We start from the raw sequence: 23,641 nt of genomic DNA, 5'->3' as shown, positions 1-23,641 counted from the left end.
CCCTTCTCCTCAACATGGAAGCTCCCTTCCCAAATCAAATTGATCTTCCAAACATAATTTGTCTCAGGTAAATCACTGACCTGCGCCTTGGTGGGCATCCAAGTGGCAGGAAGCATGTGGAAAGGGACTGCCCCTCCAAAAACTCAAATTAATTCGGAAGGGGGTCCTGGGAGGGTTCTCGTGGTGACACAGTGAGGGGCACGTGAGGATCAGGAGTGACAGCTGGGACAGCCCTGCACCTTGGACCCCAGACGCAAAGCTGAAAACTGGCTTCAGCAAACCCAGGGAAGGAAAGCAAGTCTAGCACTAGGCTGCAGAATGGAACTTCCTTCCAGCAATGCTTAGAAAGAAGCCCCCTGCCAGAGACCCTGCGTGGCTGCCCACTACTCTCAGACAAATTTCATTTGCACTCAGTGGACTATGATTCAAGCCATGAAAAGGAGCAAACCACTGACACCGGCTACAGCATGGATGAACCGTGAAAACATGCGAAGTGAGAGAAGCCAGACACAGAAGACCACACATTGAGGACTGCGTCTCTGAAATGTCCAGAACAGGTCAATTCATACAGACAGAAAGTAGATTACCGGTGCTGGGGGATGGAGGAAGGAGGAGTGGCGGCTTCAAGGGTATGGGGCTTCAGGGAATTCCCTGGAGGTCCAGTGGTTAGGACTCTGTGTTTTCATGGCCAAGGGTGCAGGTTCAACCCCTGGTTGGGGAACAAAGATCCCACATGCTGCTAAGTGAGGCCAAAAAATAAAAATAAAGGGTATGGGGTTTCTGTTGAGGTCATAAAAATGTTTTGGAACTAGATAGAGGTGATGGTCACCCAACACTGTAAACAGACAAAATGTTGCTAAATGGCACATGTTAAAATAGTTAATTTGCATGTGATCAAAATAAATTATTTTTTTAAAAATCCAAATTCTTCCCCTTAGTCTACAGGGTCCTGCACAACCTCAGCCCCATCTGCCTCTCCAACTATATCTAATGTCATCCCCATTCACTGCTTAACTGGTATCAGTTACACTAGACATCATAGGTGAGCCATCAAGGAGATCTGAGTTCCAATCCTGGCTTTGCACAACCCATGTACCTCAGTTTCCCCAACTATTAAATGAAGGAGTTGGGTTAGTTGATGAGTGGGAGATGCAAATTCAATTCCCTAGAGCCACACTGTCCAACACTTCAGCCAGTAGCCAAATACTGTTTAAACTTATGTATATATGAATTCCAATGAAATAGAATCATAAGTTCAGTTCCTCAGTTGGCCACATTTCAAGTATTCCACAGCGACATGTGGCTCCTGGCTACCATATTGGACAGCACAGATAAAGAACGTTCCCATCACTGTAGAAAATTCTATTAGACAGTGCTGGTCTGGAGGGCTCAGACAGGTGACATACAAGAGCCATGCCTTCTGGATGGAATGCAAGCTCCTCAACAGTAAGGGCTACATCGCCAGCACCTACAATAGTGCCTGGCACACCAAATGCCCAACTAAATATCTGATGACTGGATTGGCAAATGAATTGGTGAATGTCACTACAGTCACATGTCACTCTCTGGGAATGTGGATACAGTGCAGCCAGTACTGCTGCTCTCCAAAAAGAAGCCAAAAATCCAGATTTTAATACTAAAGCTTTCAGCTCTTGAATATTGGCTCAAAAATTATTAAAGCACTAGGCTGGCCAAATAGATAGGCCCCTTGGCTGTCTGTGGCCCTGAGATGCTGGCTTATAACCACTGGATCCAGAGGTAGCAAAGATTCCTTCCATGTGTGCCTCAGGACCGGAAGTTCCAGAAAGCTGCATGGAGAAATCTGCAGGTCACAGAAACTCTGAAACCTCCCATTCACTCCCCCAGGGGTTCCTGGAAGAAGCCCAGGAAGAAAGAGCCAATTACATTTTTCCCCTTTTAAAAGTGTGCTCAGCACAGAAACAATATGCGGGGGCCCCAGGTGAAATTAACATTCCAATTCAAGCCTCTCACACAGAGAAAGGTAGCCACTAGCACCATCCTGGAATGCTAAAGAACTCACAATGAATCCCTTAGAAAGAAGTGAAGGAGCAAATTAATAAAGAGGGAGAGGGAGGCAGGTGGAGAAGAATATCTAGGTACCAAAGCCACTGCCAGGATAAGATAGAAGGCTGTGATGGCTGTGACTAGGGGCCCTGTTGGGGTGGACCCCTCACCAAGCCTGCTGACCACACACAAGTCCAGAGACTACAAGGGGCCACGTTTAAATCATAGGCTCCCAAGGCACATCACCAGAAAAGGGCTCAGGACATCTGCTACCTATAAGAAAGGCCAGCAGGACGTTATTACAGCAAGAAAAGATAAGCGGAAAGGGGACCAAGTCCACTGCCCCCCAGCTGGGGCTTCAGACAGTTCCACTCTCCATCCTATCCCTCACACCACAAGCTTCCTGGATCCAGAAGCAAGACACTCCTCCCTCCATCACTCCGTCATTGGTCCGACTTGTCACTGACCAGAGGTCTCTGGCCATCCATCACTGGTCAGAGGTCCTTTCTAGTGGTCCCCAACCTGTTTGGCACCAGGAACTGGTTTCGAGGAAGATTATTTTTCCAAGGACTGGGGTAGGAGATGGTTTCAGGATGATTCAATCTTGTTACATTTATTATGTACTTTATTTCTATTATTATTACATCAGCTCCACTTCAGGTCATTTGGCATTAGATCCTGGAGGTTCATGACCCTTTGACAATTCACTGAATAATCCTTGCTGAGGCCCCTTTACCTGCAGCCATTTTTCTCCAAGGCATTTGTGATGGCTATAAAATATGCCTGCAAATTCTTTGACACTCTTCTGATCATGAGAGGGAGTCAAGTTCCCCTTCCCTTGATTATGGGCTGGCCTCCAGTGAGTAAAATGCATTTGGATGTGACCCTCAGTGACCTCCATGGCTGGTTCATTGCAATGGACTGACTTCACTCATGAGAAGCATATTAACATGGATCTGTGGGAAAAGTATGTTTTTTTAATACACTGGCATCAGATAGGAGATCATACTTTCTCAACATGCAAGAAAATTCTAATCCTAGGAAAAAATTTAAAAATCCTATCACTTAAAAAAAAAAAATGTTGATAACAGCATTACTCACAATAGCCAAAACATGGAAGCAACCTAAATGTCCATCAACAGATGAATGGATAAAGAAGATCTGGTATACATATACAATGGAATATTACTCAGTCATAAAAAAAGAATGAAATGACATTTGCAGCAACATGGATGGAACTAAAGATTATCATACTAAGTGAAGAAAGCCAGAAAGAGAAGACAGATACCATATGATATCAGTCATATGTGGAATCTAAAATATGGCACAAATGAACCAATTTGCAAAACAGTAACAGACTCGCAGACATAGACATCAGACTTGTGGTTGCCAAGGGGTAGGGGTTGAGGGAGAGTGATGGACTGGGACTTTGTGGTTAGCAGATGCTAACTATTACATCTAGAATGGATAAACAAAAGGATCTTACTATATAGCACAGGGAACTATATCCAATCTCCTGGGATAAACCATAATGGAAAAGAATACTAAGAATAAAGGATATACATATTATATGTGTGAAACTGAGTCACTTTGCTGCACAGCAGAGATTGGCAAAACATTGCAAATCAACTATACGTCAATTTTTACGTGTTTTTAATTTACAAAAATAATGTTGGTATCAGTAAATGTTTGCCCAGTCATCATAAAAGTCACCAGTTAAAACCTAAAATGTTAAGGCAATTGGCCAAGTGCTACTTCTGATCAGTACTACTGTTTGTGACTTGTTCTTTCTGTTAGGTTAACCCACCCACTGTGAAATTCAGTCTCACTGCGATTTCTGTGGGCAGATGTGCACTGCCTCTGGAGGGTAGCATTAGAGATGCTTTTGCCTTTGATATCCAGCGTCCCAACCCAAAGGCAGGTGCAGGGAGATTGAGATCATTTCTGAGACACTTTTGACTGGCGGGGGGAGGAGGGGAGACAAGGAAGAGCCTCACATACTGTTAATTACTGACAGATGGCATCCGCTGTGTCTGACAGCATTCTAGGCACTGCAGTAAAGCAAGAAAGGGGGTTAAAAAAAAATTCACACAACTCTGCCCTCCATGAGCTCAGACTCAAGGAGACGTAAGGCACGTGACACTTTAGATTTTGTCAAGCACACAGAATGTAAAGGCTTTCCAAGGAGGAGCAGTCATTGCCAGGCAAGGGAATCTGAGAAGAATTTCACAAGACTTCATCAAGACTCTTGCAAGTGACAGAAGCCCACCTCAAAGTATCTTAAGGAAAAATGTATTGGTTCCTGAACCAGGGAAGTTCTAGATCAAGTTGGCAGAAGCAGCTACTTTTGGAGACTCCAAAAGGGTCACAAGAAAACTCTCCCCATCTCCTTCTCTTGGCTTTGTTTTCCCCCATGAGTTACTGAAATGCAAATCTGTGTGCTCAACGCACAGTGAGACCAAACAATACCAAAACATGGGAGCTTGGAGCAGAGAAAGGTTTACTGCAAGGTCCGGCAAGGAGCTGGGTGGCTCATGCCTTAAAAGTCTCAAACTTGCTTCCTTGTGTGCAGGTTTCAATCCCTGGTCCAGGAAGATCCCACATGCTGCAGAGCAACTAAGCCACACCTACCAAGCCTGTGCCCTAGAGCCCGGGAGCCACAACTACTGAGCCCATGTGCTGCAACTACTGAAGCCCGTGCACCCTAGAGCCCGTGCTCCACAGCAAGAGAAGCCACCGCAGTGAGAAGTCCAAGCACCGCAACTTCAGAATAGCCCCTACTCGCCGCCACTAAAGAAAGCCCACATAGCCGTGAAGACCCAGCACAGCTGAAACAAAACAAATCAACAAAGTTATCTTTTAGAAAAAGCCCCAAGCTCCCCCAAAAGCTCTCAGTAAAGCCCTTTTCTAGGAGAGAGGAAGGAGGGACATGGTTGTTCTTGCCAACATCTTGGTATCAGATCCTTTGTTCTTGAAGTCAGGCTGTGGTCAGGTAAGGATGTCTCTGTAAACCTCCACCAAACAAATGTTATTCTCCGTCCGGACAAGAAAGGGTAAGGTCCCAAGGCACAACTTTCACCCTCTGAGGTCCAGGCCCGGCTAAGAGGAGGCAGAACTCAGTTGGCAGCTCCCTCTCAGGGCCAAGTCCCCAGACTCTGTCCAGCTGTCATCGCTGAGGGAGCAGGCACCCATGACCCAGCCAGCCCTCAGGCCGCCCATATGGTGGGAGCCAGGTCCCGCAGACTTCATCCTAGGCAGACAGCCGCTGCTATGAGGTTGCACAGGCAGGGATGAGGGGGAAACTCACCTCTGCTTCAAGGTCTGGACCCAACCTGTGGGAGGACTTGCGAGGGCTCTGGAGCTCTGCAGGACACAGCCCCCAGCCTGTTCACTGGGTCCCCCTCCTTCCCCTGCTCACCTACTCGCCTGAGGCCGGGTAAGCCGGAGGAGCCCAGGATTCTGCCTCTTACCTCACTTTCCACCTGAGGCCGACCACTCCAACCATAGACTAAATTGCCTCACTCTGGGTCACTCCTTGACAGTTGGTTGCTTGTGGGCTGGGCCTACTGCGGTGCCAATCGATGGTTGAGCAAGACCGCTAACGGTCACTCCTTGACAGTTGGTTGCTTGGGGGAGGGGCCCACTATGGCACTGACCAATGACCAAGCAGGACCACTAACGGTCACTCCTTGACAGTTGGCCACTTGTGGGCGGGGCCAAATACAGCACTGACCAACGGCTGAGCAAGACTATTAACTGTCATTCCTTGACAGTTGGCCACTTGTGGGCGGGGCCAAATACAGCACTGACCAATGGCTGAGCAAGACTATTAACTGTCATTCCTTGACAGTTGGTCACTTGTGGGTGGGGCACACTACAGCACTGACCAATCGCTGAGCAAGACCACTTAACTGTCACTCCTTGAGAGTTGGTTGCTTAGGGGAGGGGCCCACCGTGGCACTGACCAGTGATCGAGCAGGACCACAAACTCACTCCTTGACAGTTGGTCACTTGTGGGTGAGGCCCACTACAGTGCTGACCAATGGCTGAGCAGGACCAACAATGACCCAGCAGTAACCGTTGCCTAGTGACAGGGTGGGGAGGTAATGGCCCACAGCAACAGCCTGCTTGCTAAGAGCTGCACTCAGTTGTGTTCTATTACACGTTGCTTCCTTCTCATGCAATTCCAGAATGGTAGGTAGCTTCTAAGATGATCTCTAATATTCATCACCTGATGGCATTCATGGTTTTTGTGTGGTCCCCTCTCCTTGAGTAAATTCCTTCTGATCACTGTCATACCTCAGAGTGGAAGGGAGATCACTTCTGTTATTAGGTCATGAGAAACTGTCAGTCACTTTGGTGAAGACACTCTCTTCTATATGGAGAGGACCACGTGTCAAAAACCTGAGGCTCTCAGTCTAAGAACCCACAAAAACTGAATCCTGCCGACAACCATGTAAGCACAGAAGCAGACTCTTCTATGATCAAGGCTTCAGATGAGAGCTCAGCCCTGGCCAACACCGTAATAGCAGCCTTGTGAGAGATCTGGAAACAGAAGCTAACCTGGGCGGGATTCCTGACCCACAGAAACCATGAAGTAACCATGAAGTGATACATGCAGATTGTTTTAAGCCATCAATTTGTGGCTTAAACTTGTTACATAGCAATAATAACAGATACATTTAGGCTCACATCCCCCGACCTTAGCAACTCCAACAGAAAAGGAAGCCTCCCTCCCCCAGTGCTTGCAACAAACATCCCAGAGCTGGATCTCGTTGGCCAAGCTTGGGTCATGTGCCCAAGCCTGAGCCAATCCTTGAAGCCTAGGAGATGAGATGTTCTGGTTGGTCAGGCACAAGTCATGAGCCTGCCCATGGAGGAGTAAGAGGAGAAAGTTATCAGTAACCAAACCTCAAAGCTGGGAAGCAGTGATTCCCCAAAACAAAATCAGGGTGTTACTCTCAGAGGAAGGCAAAATAGCATTCAACCACTATCATACAACAAGACTTGGTATGAAGTAATATGGAAGAAGAGATAAGGGGAAAAAAGCACAAAAATGAGCACCAGAACACATAGCAGGTGTTCAGTTAAAAACTCAATGGCTGGAAAAGAAGATTAAACCAGGACTAACATTTATTACAGACCCATGTGAATTCAAGCACTATGTTGAATTCTTACAGAAGATCTCCCTTAATCCTGACAACATCCCAAAGAGTAGGAGCTCCTACTTTCCCCTTTTCACAGATGAACATGCTGTGGCACAGAGAAGTTAAGTAATTCACCCAAAGTCACAGAGCAAGCAAGTGGCAGAATTGGGATTTAAACCCAAGCAGTCTGACACCTGAATTCATGATCTGAATTTCAGTCATCCATTTGAAAACAGTTTGTAAGACCTATAATCAAGCCATGAGAGAAAGCTGACAGGGGGTGCTATAGAAGTTCATCCTCTCATTCAAACATTTATTAAAAACTTTCACAAAGAAAGACAGAGAATAAGAGTTAGGGAACCGTACAGGATGGGAAAGCTTGAAAAAGAAATTCCAGCAGCTTCCTCCCTTATATCATCCTCAATGCTGTAATGAAGAGAAGCAGAATTTAGTTGCCCTTACAAAATGATCTGAGATGACAGGCAAATTAATCAAGTAGGAAAAGGAGGCCACTCTGGAGCTTGTTTAAGTGAAGCTGGTACAAATGGCGAGGCCGACCCCCTCTTCCCCAGCACTTTTTTCTCCTGAAATATACAGACCTTCTTAACAACTCAGCCCATAAATTTAAGAGAAAAACATTTTAACTGGGCTGGGCGTGGGGGGGGAGTGGGTGGAAAGAGGAAAAAATATCATAGGGAAATTAAAAATTCATCATAAATTCATGGTGCTTTCTAGAGAACTTGTTGCATTAGAAAGGAATGTGTCTGTGTTAAGTGCTATGGAGGCATAGACGGGAACAGAAGATGGCTCTCTTCTAAGATTGAAGTTCCCAGAATCTAGAGAAATGCCATGAGTAGAGGGAGTAGCATTTCTAAGTCCTTTGGGGACCATCCACCACTGGAACCACTGGGAATGGAGCCTTGGGAAACATCAGCAGGTCCTGGTCATCAAAAAGCAAGCACCTCTTGGCAAGAGGCCTGGGTTCTAAGAACCAGCCCCTGACCATTCCTGTCTTTCTGTTAACTCCACTTCTTCAGGTGTCAGTTCTTTCAATAACTGTCACTTAGTCACACCCTGCCTGGCTTTCCTCAAATGTCTGGAGATTGGGTTGGGTGCTGATTTTTGCACAGTGTTTCTGCTGGCTAGCATCGATATTTGCATATCTTTCTAAACCTCCTTTCAATGTTTGGGGAATCCTCCATTTTCTATGTGCTTAGTCACTCAGTCGTGTCCAACTCTTTGTGACCCCATGGACTGTATAGTCCACCAGGCTTCTCTGTTCATGGAATTCTCCAGGCAAGAATACTAGAGTGGGTTGCCATGCCCTCCTCTAGGAGAACTTCTGAACCCAAGTCTCTTGCATTGCAGGCAGATTCTTTACTATCTGAGCTACCAGGGAAGCCCTGAGACAGAGGGAAATCACTAAATACACGTTGATATTTCCCTGCCATGAAATAACAGGCAATGATCGAAAAAAAAAATAGTTCTATATGTACATGGATACTGGGGAAGAAATTATATACATTCCTACAAGGAAAATACACAACAAACTGATAAACAGAGTAGTTACCTTTGGGAAGAAACTTACACAAAGCAGACTTGGGGCCTATCTGTCACACTTTTTAAACCACTTTCACAGCTTTGACAGAGAGTGTTGTGCAATCGCCAAACTGCTTTCACCCAGAAAAACTGTTTCCCAGATTCCCATCCCAGGAGGCAGAATAAAATCTCAAACACAAACACACACACAGACACACAAACACACACAGTGCAATTATAAAAGATCCTGATTGTTTATACCTTCCTCCAAATGCTGTGCTATTCCTGCTAAAGTATTCATCCCCAGCTACTAATTATCCCCCCAATATCCATTCTTTTCTTTTGAGAGAGTAACAGAACTTTTATTTTCAGCAACTTCAAAGGAAGACTGCATTCCCCAGATTCCTTCACAACTACACGTGGCCATGTAATTTCATCATAACCAACAGGATATAAGCAGAAGCATCTTTGGGCTGCTTCTAGGACTCTTCTATAAAAGACAATTGATAAAAATCCTTTACCCTTTCTTTATCTGCACCCCCATCCTGGTGCCTGGAATGAAGATAAGATGGCTGCACCTGTAGCTGCCATTTTGGGCCATGAAGGCAAAGACCTCAACCTTGAAATGGTAGGAAAAAGGGTCCATGAGGCTTTCACAGAACAAAGCCAACCTACAGTCCTGAGCTACCGAGCTCCAGAATCTGACTTGGGAAAGAAATAAACTCTTACTTTTTAAGCCAACACTTTTTTTTTTTAACCAAGCCACACAGCTTGTGGTATCTCAGTTACCCTACCAGGGGGCAACCCTGGGACCTGGTAGAGAAAACACCAAGTCCTAACCACTGGACTGCCAGGTAATTCTCACATCATCACTATTTTAATTCTCTGTCGCTCACTGATGAGCCCATTTTCAATAAATACACCCATCACACCACAGCCCAGCTTAATTTCCCCAGTGAAACACCAAGCACATCCCTCCTGGGTCACCTGAGTCCCATGCAACTTAGCCCCGAGTACCCAGCAAAGCAGAGCAGCAAATTCAGGAGGTCCCAAAAGAGGCAATCTCACCAGCTCCAGTGGGGACCCAGAAACCCTAAGAGAAAAAGTCAGGCTCTCTACTTAAAAATCAGCATTATTTTTTTTTAAAACATCGGCACTATTGTAGCTGAAATGTCTCAAACTTTCCTGATTTCCTTCCTTGAAACTCCCCCACTCCTTTCCCACCACCCCCACCTTCATTCTTTCACTAAGGTCAGTAGTCCAGCCACACCGTTCCCGTGCTAATAAAATAATATGAAAGCGCATGTGTGAAGGGATGGGAGAGGGGTGAGAGGCAGCTTGGTCTGCTGGTTAATATCCAAAGTACCTGGATTAAAAACCCAGCCCTGGTAGGAATGTAAATTGATTCAGCCACTACGGAGAACAGAATGGAGATTTCTTTAAAAAACTGAGAATAAAATTACAATATGACCCAGCAATCCCAACCATAAGACACATGTACCCCAGGTTCATTGCAGTACTATTTACTATAGCCAGGACATGGAAGCAACCTAGATGTCTACTGACAGATGAATGGAAAAGTTGTGGTATAGATATACAATAGAATATTACACAGCCATAAAAAGTAACGAATTTGAGTCAGTTCTAGTGAGGTGGATGAACCCAGAGCCTGTTTTACAGAGTGAAGTAAACTAGAGAAAAACAAATATCATATACTAATACATATACATGGAATCTAGCAAAATGGTACTGATGAACCTATTTGCAGGGCAAGAATAGAGAATCAGGGGGCTTCCCTGGTGGTTTATCAATAAAGAATCCACCTGCAATGCAGGAGACCTGGGTTTGATCCTTGGGTCGGGAAGATCCACTAGAGAAGGAAATGGCAACCCACTCCAGTATCCTTGCCTGGGAAATCCCGTGGACAGAAGAGGGTGACGGGCTACAGTCCATGGGGTCACAAGAGTCAGACATGACTTAGCAACTAAACAACAACAAGAAATAGACCCAGATGAGAGAACAGACTTATGGATACAGCAGGGACAGGAGAGGGTGGGACGAATTGAGAGAGCAGCATTAAAATATATATACCACCATATGTAAAACAGATAGCCAGTGGGAATTTCCTGTATGATTCAAGCGACTCAAACAGGGGCAACGTGACAGCCTAGAGGGGAGGGATGGGGTAGGAAGTCGGAGGGAGGTTCAAGCGGAGGGGACGTATGTATACCTAAGGCATATTCATGTTGATGTATGGCAGAAACCAACACCATATTGTAAAGCAACTATCTTTCAATTAAAAATAATTTTTAAATGGATATAATAATAATATCCAGGCTTGTTGAGAATATGAGTTGATACATGTAGACATATTAGAACTATGACTGCCATATAGAAAGCACCATCTAAAGACAGTTATTTTATACACATAGGAGACTTTGGGTCAGTTGTTTTTATTAAAATGGCATGCACAGGCTGTTACCCTGCTGCTCACTTTTCTCCTTGACAATAAAGCCCTGGTCATCCCTCCAGGACAAGGGAGGTCCAATCCATTCTTCTTAATAGCTGCATAGTGGTCCAAGCATATAAATACCACTATTTAGTCCAGAATTACTTTATTGATGAACAATCAGGTTTTTTTCTCTTTTTCACCATTACAGACAATGCTACTATAAATATCCATGAGCATACAATCTTACCAGTGGTGCTTTTATTTCTAGAAAGCATAGGTTTCCCAGCAGTGAGATTGCTGGGTCAAAGATCAAATTCTCTTTTCATATATATTAGCAGGTTACATTCCAAATAGTCTGTGTTTTCAACCAAAGCAACTAAGATATGTGTGAGATCACTGGACTGGGATTTCAGAGGTCACATGCACAAAACAGAAGCCCCAGGAGATTCAGGAGCAGCCAGAAGAGAACCCACAAAGGGCAGGAGGGGTAAGTGTTGGCTCCTTGAGGGAAGAGCACCAGAGATATCAATCCAGACATGAGAGCTCTCCCAACCTGGGGGTGGGGGTGGGGGGGTGGTGGAGGGAATGTCCCCACCTCACTTGGGAGCCTGTCAGAGTGAATTTTCTTCCTTCTCGTGGAAGCACCCAGATTTTCTTTTGGGAAACAATTCCCTGCCTACCTCTCCAGCAAGTTCCTTCCAACTCTGACTCCCGAGATGAGCCTCCGACTTAAGGGTGGCTGATCAGATGAAGGATTCAATCCCCACAGCCACAGTTCCTGGTTGAGAGGTCAGTACACAACCCATATTAGTTCAGTAAAAGTCAGTCCTGAGATTCTTGTTGGGACAATTAAGAAAGAGACATTTGATTTTTGCTGGTTGGAGGAAAGCCGATAGCAAACTTTGCCATCAAAGAATTAGATGAACACAGGGAAAAAAAGAACTAAGAGACAGAGGGAGAGCATAAGCTTTCATTAGGAGAGTGTTAAGCCCCTGTATCTAGCCATGCCTGAAGCTGTTTCCTCCTTAAGCTTCCCACCTTCAGGGACTAGTATAAAAATTCCCAACTTTATACTTTGCAACTATGATAATCCAGACTTAATACACTGGCATATTCTTGCATTTGACACATCATCTCCATGAGTGCACTGAAAATCTTAAATTTGGAAACTTAAAATGTCACAGACCTCGGTGTCACAGATAAAAGAGAAAAGGCTATGTTAATCTTTAAAACAACCAAATATGAAAAAACACAAGATCATAAAAGAGATCCATTGATCGGAGTCATTCTGAGTATAAAATAACTAACCAGTAGGTTGCTTTAATACTAGCTCCCTCCAGCAGCATCCCTACAAGGGGTCTTCTGAGCCATGAGCCATCAAGCTTTGCCTGCAGAGTAAAAAATATCTCCCACACACATGTGATACTATTTTTAAAATGTTACATAAATGCTACTGTAATTACCAAAACCTAGTCATTCAAAAGCATTACTGAATTGATGGCAACTTTCGATCAATATGTTTTCCTTTTTTAACCAAGAGATACCAAACCCACAATTCTTCTTATTCAAACAAGCTAGATAATCTTTTAGACATTAAAAGGGGATACTTGTTTTGACCATAGCATACTATAAACACACATTTACAGAGCATTCCCTGCTTCAACATGTAAGGCAAACTTTGTCTTTGAAAGGGCAAGATAGTAGGCAATTTATTTAGGCTCTGCAAGCCATACGATCTCTGTCACAACTACTCAATCCTGCCCTTGTTGTGAGCAAGCAACCCCAGTAAGTAAACAAACAGGCTTGGTGCAATAAAACTTTATTTACACAATAAACAGGTCGAGGGCCGGATTTGGTCTATGGACCCTAGACTGGTGATGCCCAGTTTAATGGGTACAGAAAATAATAAGCAATGAACAGGAACCAAGGCCAGCACAGGGTCAGATGGAATTTACACATCTCTCAGCTGTTGTGAAATTGGATGAAGAAAATAAAATTTGATTGACACACAGCTTTTCAGCTACACACCTACTAGATAAAGCAAGGACACCTGCAGTGGCACACTAACAATAATAAACTCTGCCAATCACATCATGAACACAGGAGAAACTTTTTTCTTAGAATATCAGTGCTTCCAGCAAGAAAAATGAACCCCACACTAAAGCTGATAGGTTCACAGCTCAAATCTGACCTCCACCTCCAATTTCCAGGGGAAAATAGTACATCGGAACACTGGTTTCCTCAACTGTCTTACCAACATTATTAATAACTGCCCCCAGCTATTGAGCACTTAGCATGTGCTGGGCACTTGCTAAGAAGCATTTGCATCTATCTTCTCATAGGATCTTCTTAACTTTATCCTCGTTAATGATGTGTCTTTATGTCTGTCTGACAGATGCGGAAACACAGGCTCATCCATCCCAACCTTCTCCCCAGGGCCATTGGGAAGAACGCATAAAAGGCAAAAACCCAACAGAGAGATGTTAAGGTCAGTTTGTTAAGTCCACCATTAGCATACATTGATTTGAGGGACTTCTCTGGTGGCCTAGTGGTGAAGAATCCACCTGCCAACGCAGCAGGCACCAGTTCGATCCCTGGTCCAGGAAGATCACACATGCTGTGGAGCAACTAAGCCCGCATGCCACAGCTACGAAGTCATCATGCCCTGGAGCCTGTGCTCCACAAGAGAAGCCACCAAAAGGAGAAGCCTGCACACCGCAACTAGAGAAAGCCCGTGCACAGCAACAAAGATCCAGCACAGCCATAAATAAATAAAAATAAATATATATATATATGTATATATTGATTTGGCCCCTATTCTAAGTACAGCGGTAAGTATATAATTGGCTCCCAATAAATATTTATTGAGTGAGTCTATCAATCAGCATATCCCACAGGGCAAATTTCAAACTACACCCCAAATCTCACCACTCTTCACTTCCTCTCTAGCTACCACTTTGACCCGAGACAGCAACATCCCTGGACTATTACAATAGCCCCTCGGGGCTCTCCCTGCTTCTGGTTCCTGTGACTCAAAGCACCGTCTCCTCTGCTCAAACCTGCCAGTAATTCCAGACTCACTCATTTGAGGCAAAAGCCACAGTCCTTACCAGGCTCTGGTCCCTATAATCTCATCTACTCAGCCCAGCCTCAGTGGCCTCCTTTCTGTCTTTGAACCTGCCAGGCACCTGCCCACCTCAGGGCCTTTGCACTGGCTGTTCCCTCTGCCTGGAACACTTGGCTGCCTCACCTCCTTAGGTCTTTATTCAAAGTCACCTTCCTGATCCTGCTATTTAAAATTGCAAAACATCTCTCCCCAGCGCTCCCTCTCCAGTCCCTCACTTCATGTTTCTCCAAAACCACTAACAACCATTTAATAAACAGCATATCTTAGTTATTTAGCTATTTCAGTGTCTATTTCCCTGTGCCTTGATGCTAACCCTACAAGGATAGGGACCTTCACCTGCCTTGAACCTGCCATATCTCCCGCTCCAAGTATAACACCTGTCACAGTGTCGGTGCACAGGAAAACATGTGTCAATGAACAAAGGCAGAATGAAGGAAGGAAGAGAACTAGGGAGAGGTTTTGACGATCAGCACCGGGGACGCAGGTCCATTTTACAGATGGGAAAACTGAGACTCAGAGAGGTCAAGGAGCCAGACCAGTGCTCCCAGATCTTCCAATTTCTTGAGAGAAGCTGGAAACCTGGATATTGACATCTTCCACTTTTTAAATGCCAGTAACAAACAAGAGAAGCCTGCAGACCCAGATATGGCCCAGAGGCAGCCAGTGGCTCTACACTGGCCTGGAAAAGTTCCACTGCAATGTCACTCTAAAAACAACTCTTTTGGGGAAAACCATTTTCCATCTACACCGTGCCCCTCCCCTTCCACTCCCTCCTGCCCAGTCTTTGGAACAGATTCAGGGAGAACAGAGTCCCCTCCCACCTGGCCACCCCTTCCACCCCTTTGCCAAAGCATCCTCACCACTCTGCCCAGGTGCCCCCATCCCCACTCACCTGGCCCCCTCCGCTTACCCAGGAGAGCCTGCAGCGGCAGATGGCACAATTACAGAGAGAAACATAGCAAACCAAGGATATAAATCCATCCGCAGTGCACAGCACAGAGAGAATCAGGCAAACAAAGGGAGCCATGGCTTCCGAGAGCCTGGAGAACGGGCAGGGCCCATCCACCGCTCCAGAGTTCTGGAAGGAAAGCCAGGACCCTCCGCCAGGCGCACGGAGTCAGCCCCGCGAGCTTCAGGCTGCAGCCACAGCAGTATTTTTATGTGTCCATTTGCTCCAGTGCATTAAGAGCCCTGGTGGGAGGCATTCCAAGCACAAGCAGACATTAGAGATGCGGTACTTTCTGAGTCACTCTTCCTAGGTTCTGAATCCTGGGCTCCGAAGCGCAGCCATGATGAGTGAGGTCCCCCAACGGATTAATTTAGGTTAACACTGCAAAACAGCTGGGGCTCAGAAGTGTCGGGCAATTCTAGAGTCTCCATCACCTTCAGTAATAAAAATACAGCAAATCCAATTGGACTCTATTGATTTTTTTTTTTTAATGTAACTATTTTGGGGCTGATACATAAGGAGAGGGTATTGATCAGTTCAGGAGTCAGGTGTCAGGGAGGGGAGTTCTGTGCATCCCAACTGTGGCCCCAAGGCAGGCTGAGCAAGAGAAGATGACAGAATTCAATTCCAAAGAACTTGGGCTTCTTTCCCACCTTCCCTTGGCAGAGAGTGAGCATCAGGGGTCCCTCCTGCCCTGAGTTGCCGGGAAAATGCCAAACAAACACCTGGATGGAGAATAAAAGTGATGAGCGACCCTGCTTTATTTCTCCCAGTGGGGCTATCACCACCTGACATTAAATTATGTATCTGTCCATTGTTTTATTATTGTCTTACTCTGCCTGAATGATGGTGGGGGGGGGGGTCTTTTCTGCTCCCTGCTGTGTCCCCAGTGCTGAGCACCGATTAATTTGTCTGTTGAATGAATGACTGAGCTCAAGTGGTCAATGACCTTCTTGATGACTTGATGCAGGCCAGGCACCGCGCAAAGAACCTTTCAGAGAGTCGAATTCCTCCTGCCTCTGACACGGTTCTCCAGGTTGGCTCATTCTGACCTGTTACATCTCAGATAAGGAAAATGCCACCTTCTCCAAGAAGTCTTCCTGGACCACCCATACTCTCCATATGGCATTGCTTTGTACTGAATACAAGGAGCACAGATTGCTGTCTGAGATGTTCCTGGTTATGGATTTGCTGGCTTCTTGTCCCTTGCTCAGTCACACCACACCTGCCCTAGAATGTAAGCCCCCGAGGTCACAGGCACCTAAGCTTGAGGGTGGGGATACTGAGGCAAAACTCCAAGCCATGGAGGTACCTTAGGGAGAGGAGAGACAGGAGTCAAGCACTTTGGGGAGGAGACCCCAGCCTGCCACTCACGGGCTGTGCGGTCTTCAGTGTCCCTGAGTTCCTCTGAGTCTCGGTGCCCCTTCCCCATCTGGGAATACATCTGAGCCCTGGGGGGGTGCCCAAGAATCCAGCAAAATCCTGGAGTGAGAAACCATTTGGTAGGCAGCCTTATCCTTCTCTTCACAGGTTTGACTGTTGCAGTAAAGAGCCCATCAACCCCTCCCTTCCTGCCTCTCTTCCCCCCACCCCTGAAGGACTCCCCTCCATCAGTCTCCCTATTAGTGTCTCCCAAGATCAGCAGGAGAGTTCAAGCCCTGCTGTAGTTTGAACAGTTGTGTCCCTCCAGACTTCATACATGGAAACGTAACCCCCAATGTGACGAGGGTAGGAGGTGAGCCTTTGGTGAACGAGGTCATGAGGATGGGGTCTCATGATGGGATTAGTGCCTTTATAAGAGACCCCAGGGACTTCCCTAGTGGTCCAGGGGTTAAGAATCTGCCTTCCAATGCAGGGGGTGGGGGTTCGATCCCTGGTAGGGGATCCCACATGCCATGGGGCAACCAAGTCCGAGCACCACAATTAGAAAGCCCGCATGCCACGACTACTGAGTTCGTGGGCTGTGGAGCCCATGCTCCGCAACAGAAAAACCCTGCACACTGCAATGAAGAGCCCGTGTACTGCAACTAAGACCCAATGCAGCAAAAAAAAAAAAAAAAAATTCATATATTTTTAAAAGAGAGAGACCTCAGAGAGCTCCCTCGCCCCTTCTACCAAGTGAAGATACAGTGAGAAGACGGGCATCTATGAACCAGGAAGAGGGTTCTCATCAGACTATGCTGACACCATGACCTTGGACTTCCAAACCTCCAGAACTGTCAAGAATAAATAAATGTCTGTTGTTTATAACCCACCCAAGGAGTGGTACTTTGTTATCACAGCCAGGATGGACTAAGACTGGGCTTATTCTACAGATGGGGAAACTGAGCCTTGGAGAGGTCAGGGGGCTAGAAGGGGCTAGATTTAGATCTCCCAATTTCTTGAAAGAAGCCAGAAACCTGGATGGAGATACTGACATCTCCCACTTTTTTTGTTGGCAACTAAGAAGAGATGCCCGCAGGCTAGACATGGCCCAAAGGCAGCCTGAAGCCTTCCACACGGGCTCAGTTTACCCAAACACCAAGTCCCGGATGGACCCAGAGACGGTCATACGAAGTGGAGTAAGCCAGATGGAGAAACACAGAAATCACACAACATAGCTTACTTGTGCAATCTAAAAAGATGACAGAAATGAACTAATTTACAAAACAGAAATAGACCTATAGACTTAGAAAAGAAATTTTATGGTTACCAAAGGAGAAGGGATGAAGGATAAATTAAGAGTATGAAATTAACATATGCATACTACTATATATAAAATAGACAACCAATAAGGACCTATAGGTTCTTGTATAGCACAGGGAAAAATACTCAATATTTTTTTAATAACATATAAGGGGAAGAATCTGAAAAAGAATATATATGCATAACTAAATCACTGTGCTGCACACCTAAAACCAACACAACACTGTAAATCAACTATACAGCAATAAAAATTTTTTAATTTTAATAAAATACATACTGATAAATTATAAGATGCAAAACTACTTTTAAAAGGAGTTTAAAGGGAGGAGGGAATGACAGAGGATGAGATGTTTGGATGGCATCATCAACTCAATGGACATGAGTTTGGGCAAGCTCTGGGAGATGGTGAGGGACAGGGAAACCTGCAAGGCTGCAGTTCATGGGGTCACAAAAAGCTGGACACAACTGAGCAACTGAACAACAACAGTTTAAAAATAAACATTCTAGAAATGCTAGAAAATATCAAGTATTTTCAAAACAGTATTTGGGACTAAAAAAAAGTGCCACACCCTGCCTTGCCAATGTACCCCCTCAGCTCCTAAGGAAGGGAGCTGTCTTTAAAGGCACCAGAATTCCCCAAAATGGGCTTCTCAAAAAAGACTGAGCTCTGTTTCCAACTCAAAACACATCCTTGAATCCCCTGGGCCCAAATGAGTCTCAAAATCCAATATATTGCCCACAGAACTCAGTGTTTACAAACACAGAGACGGTAGCGGCTAAGAGCACTGACTCTGAAACAGATAGACTGTGCTTTCATATCCATGGCCCATCCTTTTGTGGCTGTGTGACCTTGATAGGTCAAGGCTCCTCTCTGGGCCCCAGTTTCCTCATCTGTAAAGTGGAGCAAACACAAGTCCTGAGCCCATGGGGGCCATTGAGGACTCAATGAAGTAAAATCAGAAGAGGACTTAGGATGCACAGTAAGTGTAGATTGGGGTTAGTTGTGGTGTTTCTGATTCTCAGCTACACTGAAATGGAAGAACCAGGGCAGGAGACAAAATGGAAAGGTGGGGGGTGTCTGTCTGCCAAAGTTTCACCCTTTAATGTAAGCATCTAATCCCTCGAGGGCACAGAACTCAAAGGATTCCTAGTTGCCTGCAGAGTTGATGCCAATCTGTTTGATTTCTATGGCTGGAAACCTTAGCTTGAATTAATAGGTCTATTTGTTGCAGAGAGAGAGCAGAAAAAAAGTGAAATAACCACCCACCACCTTGGAATCTGGGTCTGGCTTGTCCACACAGTTCTGTGCAAGGTTGTGGAGGCAAATCTGGCTGTGTGAGGAGGTGGATAAGGCACAAACCAGTGCCTGGGCTGGAATCCTGACCCTGTGTGACCTCAGGCAAGTTACTTGGCATCTCTGGACCTCAATATATCCTCATTTGTAAACTATTAATAATGAGGGTGTTCATTTACCCTTTATTACAGTATTTCACTCTGTTTAGATGAGGAAAAGTCTGAGATGGTCCCTGCAACACAGGGAGCAACTTCAGAAGCATGTGAATCCATCATCACCCCATCATTCCATCCCATCATCATTACCATCATCACCATTGCCGTCACCATCACCATCATCAACATCCCATCACTATTATCACCATCACTTTCATCATCACCATCACCACCATCATAACCATCATCCCATCATCCCACCACCATACCATCATCATCATCACCACCACCACCACCATCATCATCATTGTCATTGTGATGATTTGCTACCTGCCTTTTGAGTTGACATTTGCTATTTTGGCCACCCCCAGCAGCTGTCGTTCTCACGACCTTGGGCTCCCTAAATGGAGTCACAATCCTCTGAAGGACCAGAAAGTAGAACTCCTTGACCAGAAAGGCTCCTCTGTGTAGGGTGGAAAAGTCCTGGGAGAGGAGTTTAAGAAAAAAAAAAAAAAAAACGAGAACTTACAGGAGCCATGAGCCCTGATCTGTCATCAATTCACCGTGTGACCCTGAGCAAGTCACTTTCCATGCCTGAGTCTCCTTTGCCATTTGCAGAGAAGGTTGTTGGAGGAGATGCTCCAGAACACTTCTTGCTCTCCAAGTCTAATCATTTACTCTGGAAAGATGTGGTAGGACCACTACCACCACATGTTGCTGCCTCAGGTGGCCAGGGTGCCTCCATCTCCTTATAGAGATGGCAGGTGATTCATCTGCTGAATCCCATAGCTTCGAAGGGAAATGCACTCTCTCCATCCCCATTCAATTTTAGAGCCAGGAGAAAAAAAAAGGAGGTGCCCAGCCACATACAAGGCGGGGGGGGGGGGGGGGGGCAGTGTGCATACATTCAGGCACAAGGCCCCTGCAAGAGCTCTGCTGGCCCAGAGACCACCCTCTCAGATTTCATGTCAACAAACGAGGGGTTTCTTGTGCTCCTTTGGACCATGGCAACCACTTCCCTCATTGTTGGCTTCAAGCATCGCAGCTCATGCAGAAGCCTCATGCCTCCCAAGTTCCCTGCATCCGGTGGCAGGCGGGGGTAAGGAAGGCAGAATGAAATGATTTACTCTGGGAACCTCCACAGTACAGCCATTAAATCACTGGGGGGGGGGGGGGGGGGGCAGGGAGGCGACAGCATTGGCATACCACTCGCCGTCATCCCCAAGGCCACCTCTCTAAAGAGCAACACCACACACAGGCAACCCCCCCACCAAAAATCACTATTGTAATGAGAAAGAAATATACCACATGCCACGCCAAGGTGCCAGGCACGGCTAAGAGCATCTCTGCCTTGAAGCCAACGTCTCCCCTACCCACCCTCCCATCAGACTAGCAGGCTCTGCCACTCACAAGGACCCTCTGTCGGGGGTTCCCCACCCACCCGGATTTTATTAGACCCCGAACACAATGGGTCAATGGAGCAAGGCACGTCCATTTTCCCCAGCAGGCACTGGAACAGCGCCGCTAATTTGCAAAGCCATAGCGTGCACAAAAGTGGCTTGAATAATGGGGGCCCCCTAGTCGCTAAGCCGGGGGATTTGTGCTGACTCTTACCAAGTACAGTTCCATATGTTTAAGCACTTGCAAGGCTCAAAGAAGTACACCCACCACACTCTTTACCATGGCAGCGACCCACGCAGGAGGGGGGAGGGGGTGCAAAGCAGACAGCCCCTGTGTATGATGGGGGAAGAGAGTGTCCTTCCTCGCCTCTGAACTCTTCCAGCCCCTCTCCTGGAGCCTCCGTCAAATGTGGTCGGGAAATCATGCCAGAAATTAACCAGAAAAGCCAACCAGCTCTGAAGGATGCTCTAGCCAATTCCTCCGAACCTTTCAACCAACGGTAGGCAGCTAAGTATCTTTCAGGAATTTCAGCCTTGTTTTTTTTCCTCCCAGCTCTCCTAACTGGTGCTAAATATAGAGTTATGAACTGTTGTCTCTTTATGTCCCTGGTGGGGATCAGAGAAAGGCTTATATGTGCTTGCAAGGACCTGGTGGCAGCAGTGAGGGTTCTGCCGTAGCAGCACCTGTCAGAATGAGCTGCCCAGCTGAGATCTGGGGGCAGACTCAGAACCGGGGCCAGCACCAGGTTTCAGGGATGGTATACCTTTCCAGCCAGGACTGGGCCCCCCCAGAGACAGGCACGAGCTCTTCTGTTGCTAGCGGAGAGGGGAGCCAGGGTTCACCATGTTCCTTCCAAAGCATTAGGCAGACAGCCTCTCTGGGAGATTTCTCATCTTCACATCCAGGCAAACTCTGACCACCCCTACCCCTCCACCCCGTTCAGAAACAAAACCAAGACAAAAACTGCAATTTTCAAGTCCGAAGGGACTGTGCACTTTGAAGAACAGGCTCCAGGGCTTCGGCTGAGAGGAAACAGCCTCAGCCCCAGCAAACAGCCCCTCTTTGGTACCACAGAGAAACGCGGAGAGCTGAACAGTGATCAGAGCTGCTTATTAGCCAAACAGATTGAAGATTCATCCACAGTTAAGCCCAACACCACTCTCTAAATCGAGCCAAAGCTGAACGCCGATGGATATCTCTGACAGAAGGCTTTCTCCGAGTAGAAGGTTTTATTTAATATTTTGGGTCACTTAAGGGCATCTCAAAGCAAGACAATATTTACTTTTTCCATGCAAATACATCACACATTAAGTTGGCAAACAACACTGGCTCCTGACTGCAACCCTCCAAGACAGTTGAAGCTGAAAAGTTACAGTTGTATTTTCTGTTGCGTTCTGGGTGGCTGTGTGGTTTGTTTATCAACAAGATGAGAAGAAATTGTCTCAAGCAAAAGCTACCTGCTCCCAAATCACGGATCCTAATGTTAAAAGGTTTGGAGAACCGAGCTTTCCAAATGTATATGAATGCTGCTGGTGACTGTTCCCCATTCTTCTAAACCTTTGATATTCTTCACTGCCTGGGGTGGGAGCAGGGGAGGAACTGGAATTTTAGGATAAGCGTCCTCGGAAACCAACGTGTAGCCACACCAAGGTGGTAGAAAGCTTTTCAAACTCCAGCGGAGACCCAAAATACCTGACTATCTTGCCTTTCCCCACTCGCTAGATTTTGGCAACAGCTGCGCCGAAGCCAGCGGGGAGCCCGGCTCCTTGGTACCCAAGCAATGGCTCTAGGCATCACCACGTTCCAGGCGCCTCTGCGCGCCCGGAACTGCCTGTCCGCCTTGGGGTCAGGGCGCTGGGTTTCCAGGAGGCTAAGAGCGGGCTGCGCCGTAGCCTAGGGAAGGCCACTTGGGGAAGGGGCACCTTCGGCGGGGATGTAAAAGCAGGAGGGTGCCGCGGGGCTTGGGGAGAGGCTGCGCACCAGCCAGACAGCTCCGACAGAGACGACCTCAAGGTGGGGCCCCGCAGGTGTCCTAGGAAAGCCGGCGGTGCGTCCGCGGGCATCAGGAAACGGAGAGAAGGGGCCCACCGACTCTGCCACAGCAAAACCGCCGCGGGAACCGGGTCCTGGAGGGGATGTTGCCCCAAGGCAAGGCAAAGAGGCGATTCGATTCCTGGAGGCGCGCCCCCACCCGCCTTGTGAGGCTGAGCGCACCCGGTCTGTTACCTCTTGCGCGCTAAAAGGATACGCAGGAAAGCTGGGGGTTTGGGGAGGAAGGCGGGCAAGGTCTCGCGCTGGGCAAAGGGGTACGTGCTGGGGACCCCTGGGTTCCCAGAGTCTCCTTAGATCTGTCCAAGTTCGGGAGACGCAAGCTGCTGGGGACTTGAGAAGGAGGTGGCTGCCCCGTGCGGGAGCCAACTTTGTGCGCTGCGGCCGGGGTCGGGGATGGGGACTGGGAACGCGTTACCTGGGCACCGGAGGGCCGTCAAGGCCAGCAGAAGCCCGAGCGGCGGCGCCCGGCCCGAGGGCGGCATGGTCCTCGGCGCGCGGTGGGCCTGGCCCGCGGCTCCCGGGAGCGGCCCCCGCGGCTACGCTGGGGCGCCGGGCATGGCTAGCTCCCAGGGCGCCGCTCTTCCCCAGACGCAGGCGGCGGACGCTGGCGGCGCTTCCCTGGCTGCGCCTCAGTGCGCTCTCCCGGGCTCGGCTGTGCGCGGCCGGGGAGCAGGGGGCCGCGGGGGCTCAGCGCCCAGCGCCCTGGCCCGCCGCCCCGCACTTGGCCCGAGTTGCGCAGCCCCCGCCGCCGCCGCGACTCCCGCGCCCCGGCGCCCGTCCCATTCCGGTCGCGCCGCCGCCGCTGCCACCACCGC

The 23,641-nt window shown here is 47.4% G+C and overlaps 1 protein-coding gene across 1 annotated transcript in view; it reads right to left on the bottom strand.

Annotated features, from left to right (window-relative positions):
- TMEM132B (transmembrane protein 132B) overlaps positions 1 to 23,310 on the bottom strand; it is a 383,545-nt gene extending 360,235 nt beyond the window's left edge. Inside the window, exon 1 of the mRNA XM_061142113.1 lies at positions 23,242 to 23,310. Within this exon, the coding sequence (XP_060998096.1) occupies positions 23,242 to 23,308 (67 nt within the window). The 5' untranslated portion in view covers positions 23,309 to 23,310. The remainder of the gene's footprint in view (positions 1 to 23,241) is intronic.
- Positions 23,311 to 23,641: the final 331 nt, after the last annotated feature.

Source organism: Dama dama, chromosome 5 (assembly GCF_033118175.1).
Source record: "Dama dama isolate Ldn47 chromosome 5, ASM3311817v1, whole genome shotgun sequence".
Lineage (NCBI taxonomy): Eukaryota > Metazoa > Chordata > Mammalia > Artiodactyla > Cervidae > Dama > Dama dama.
Note: the sequence above shows the minus strand (reverse complement) of the source record. Positions and strands in the feature narration are given on the sequence as shown.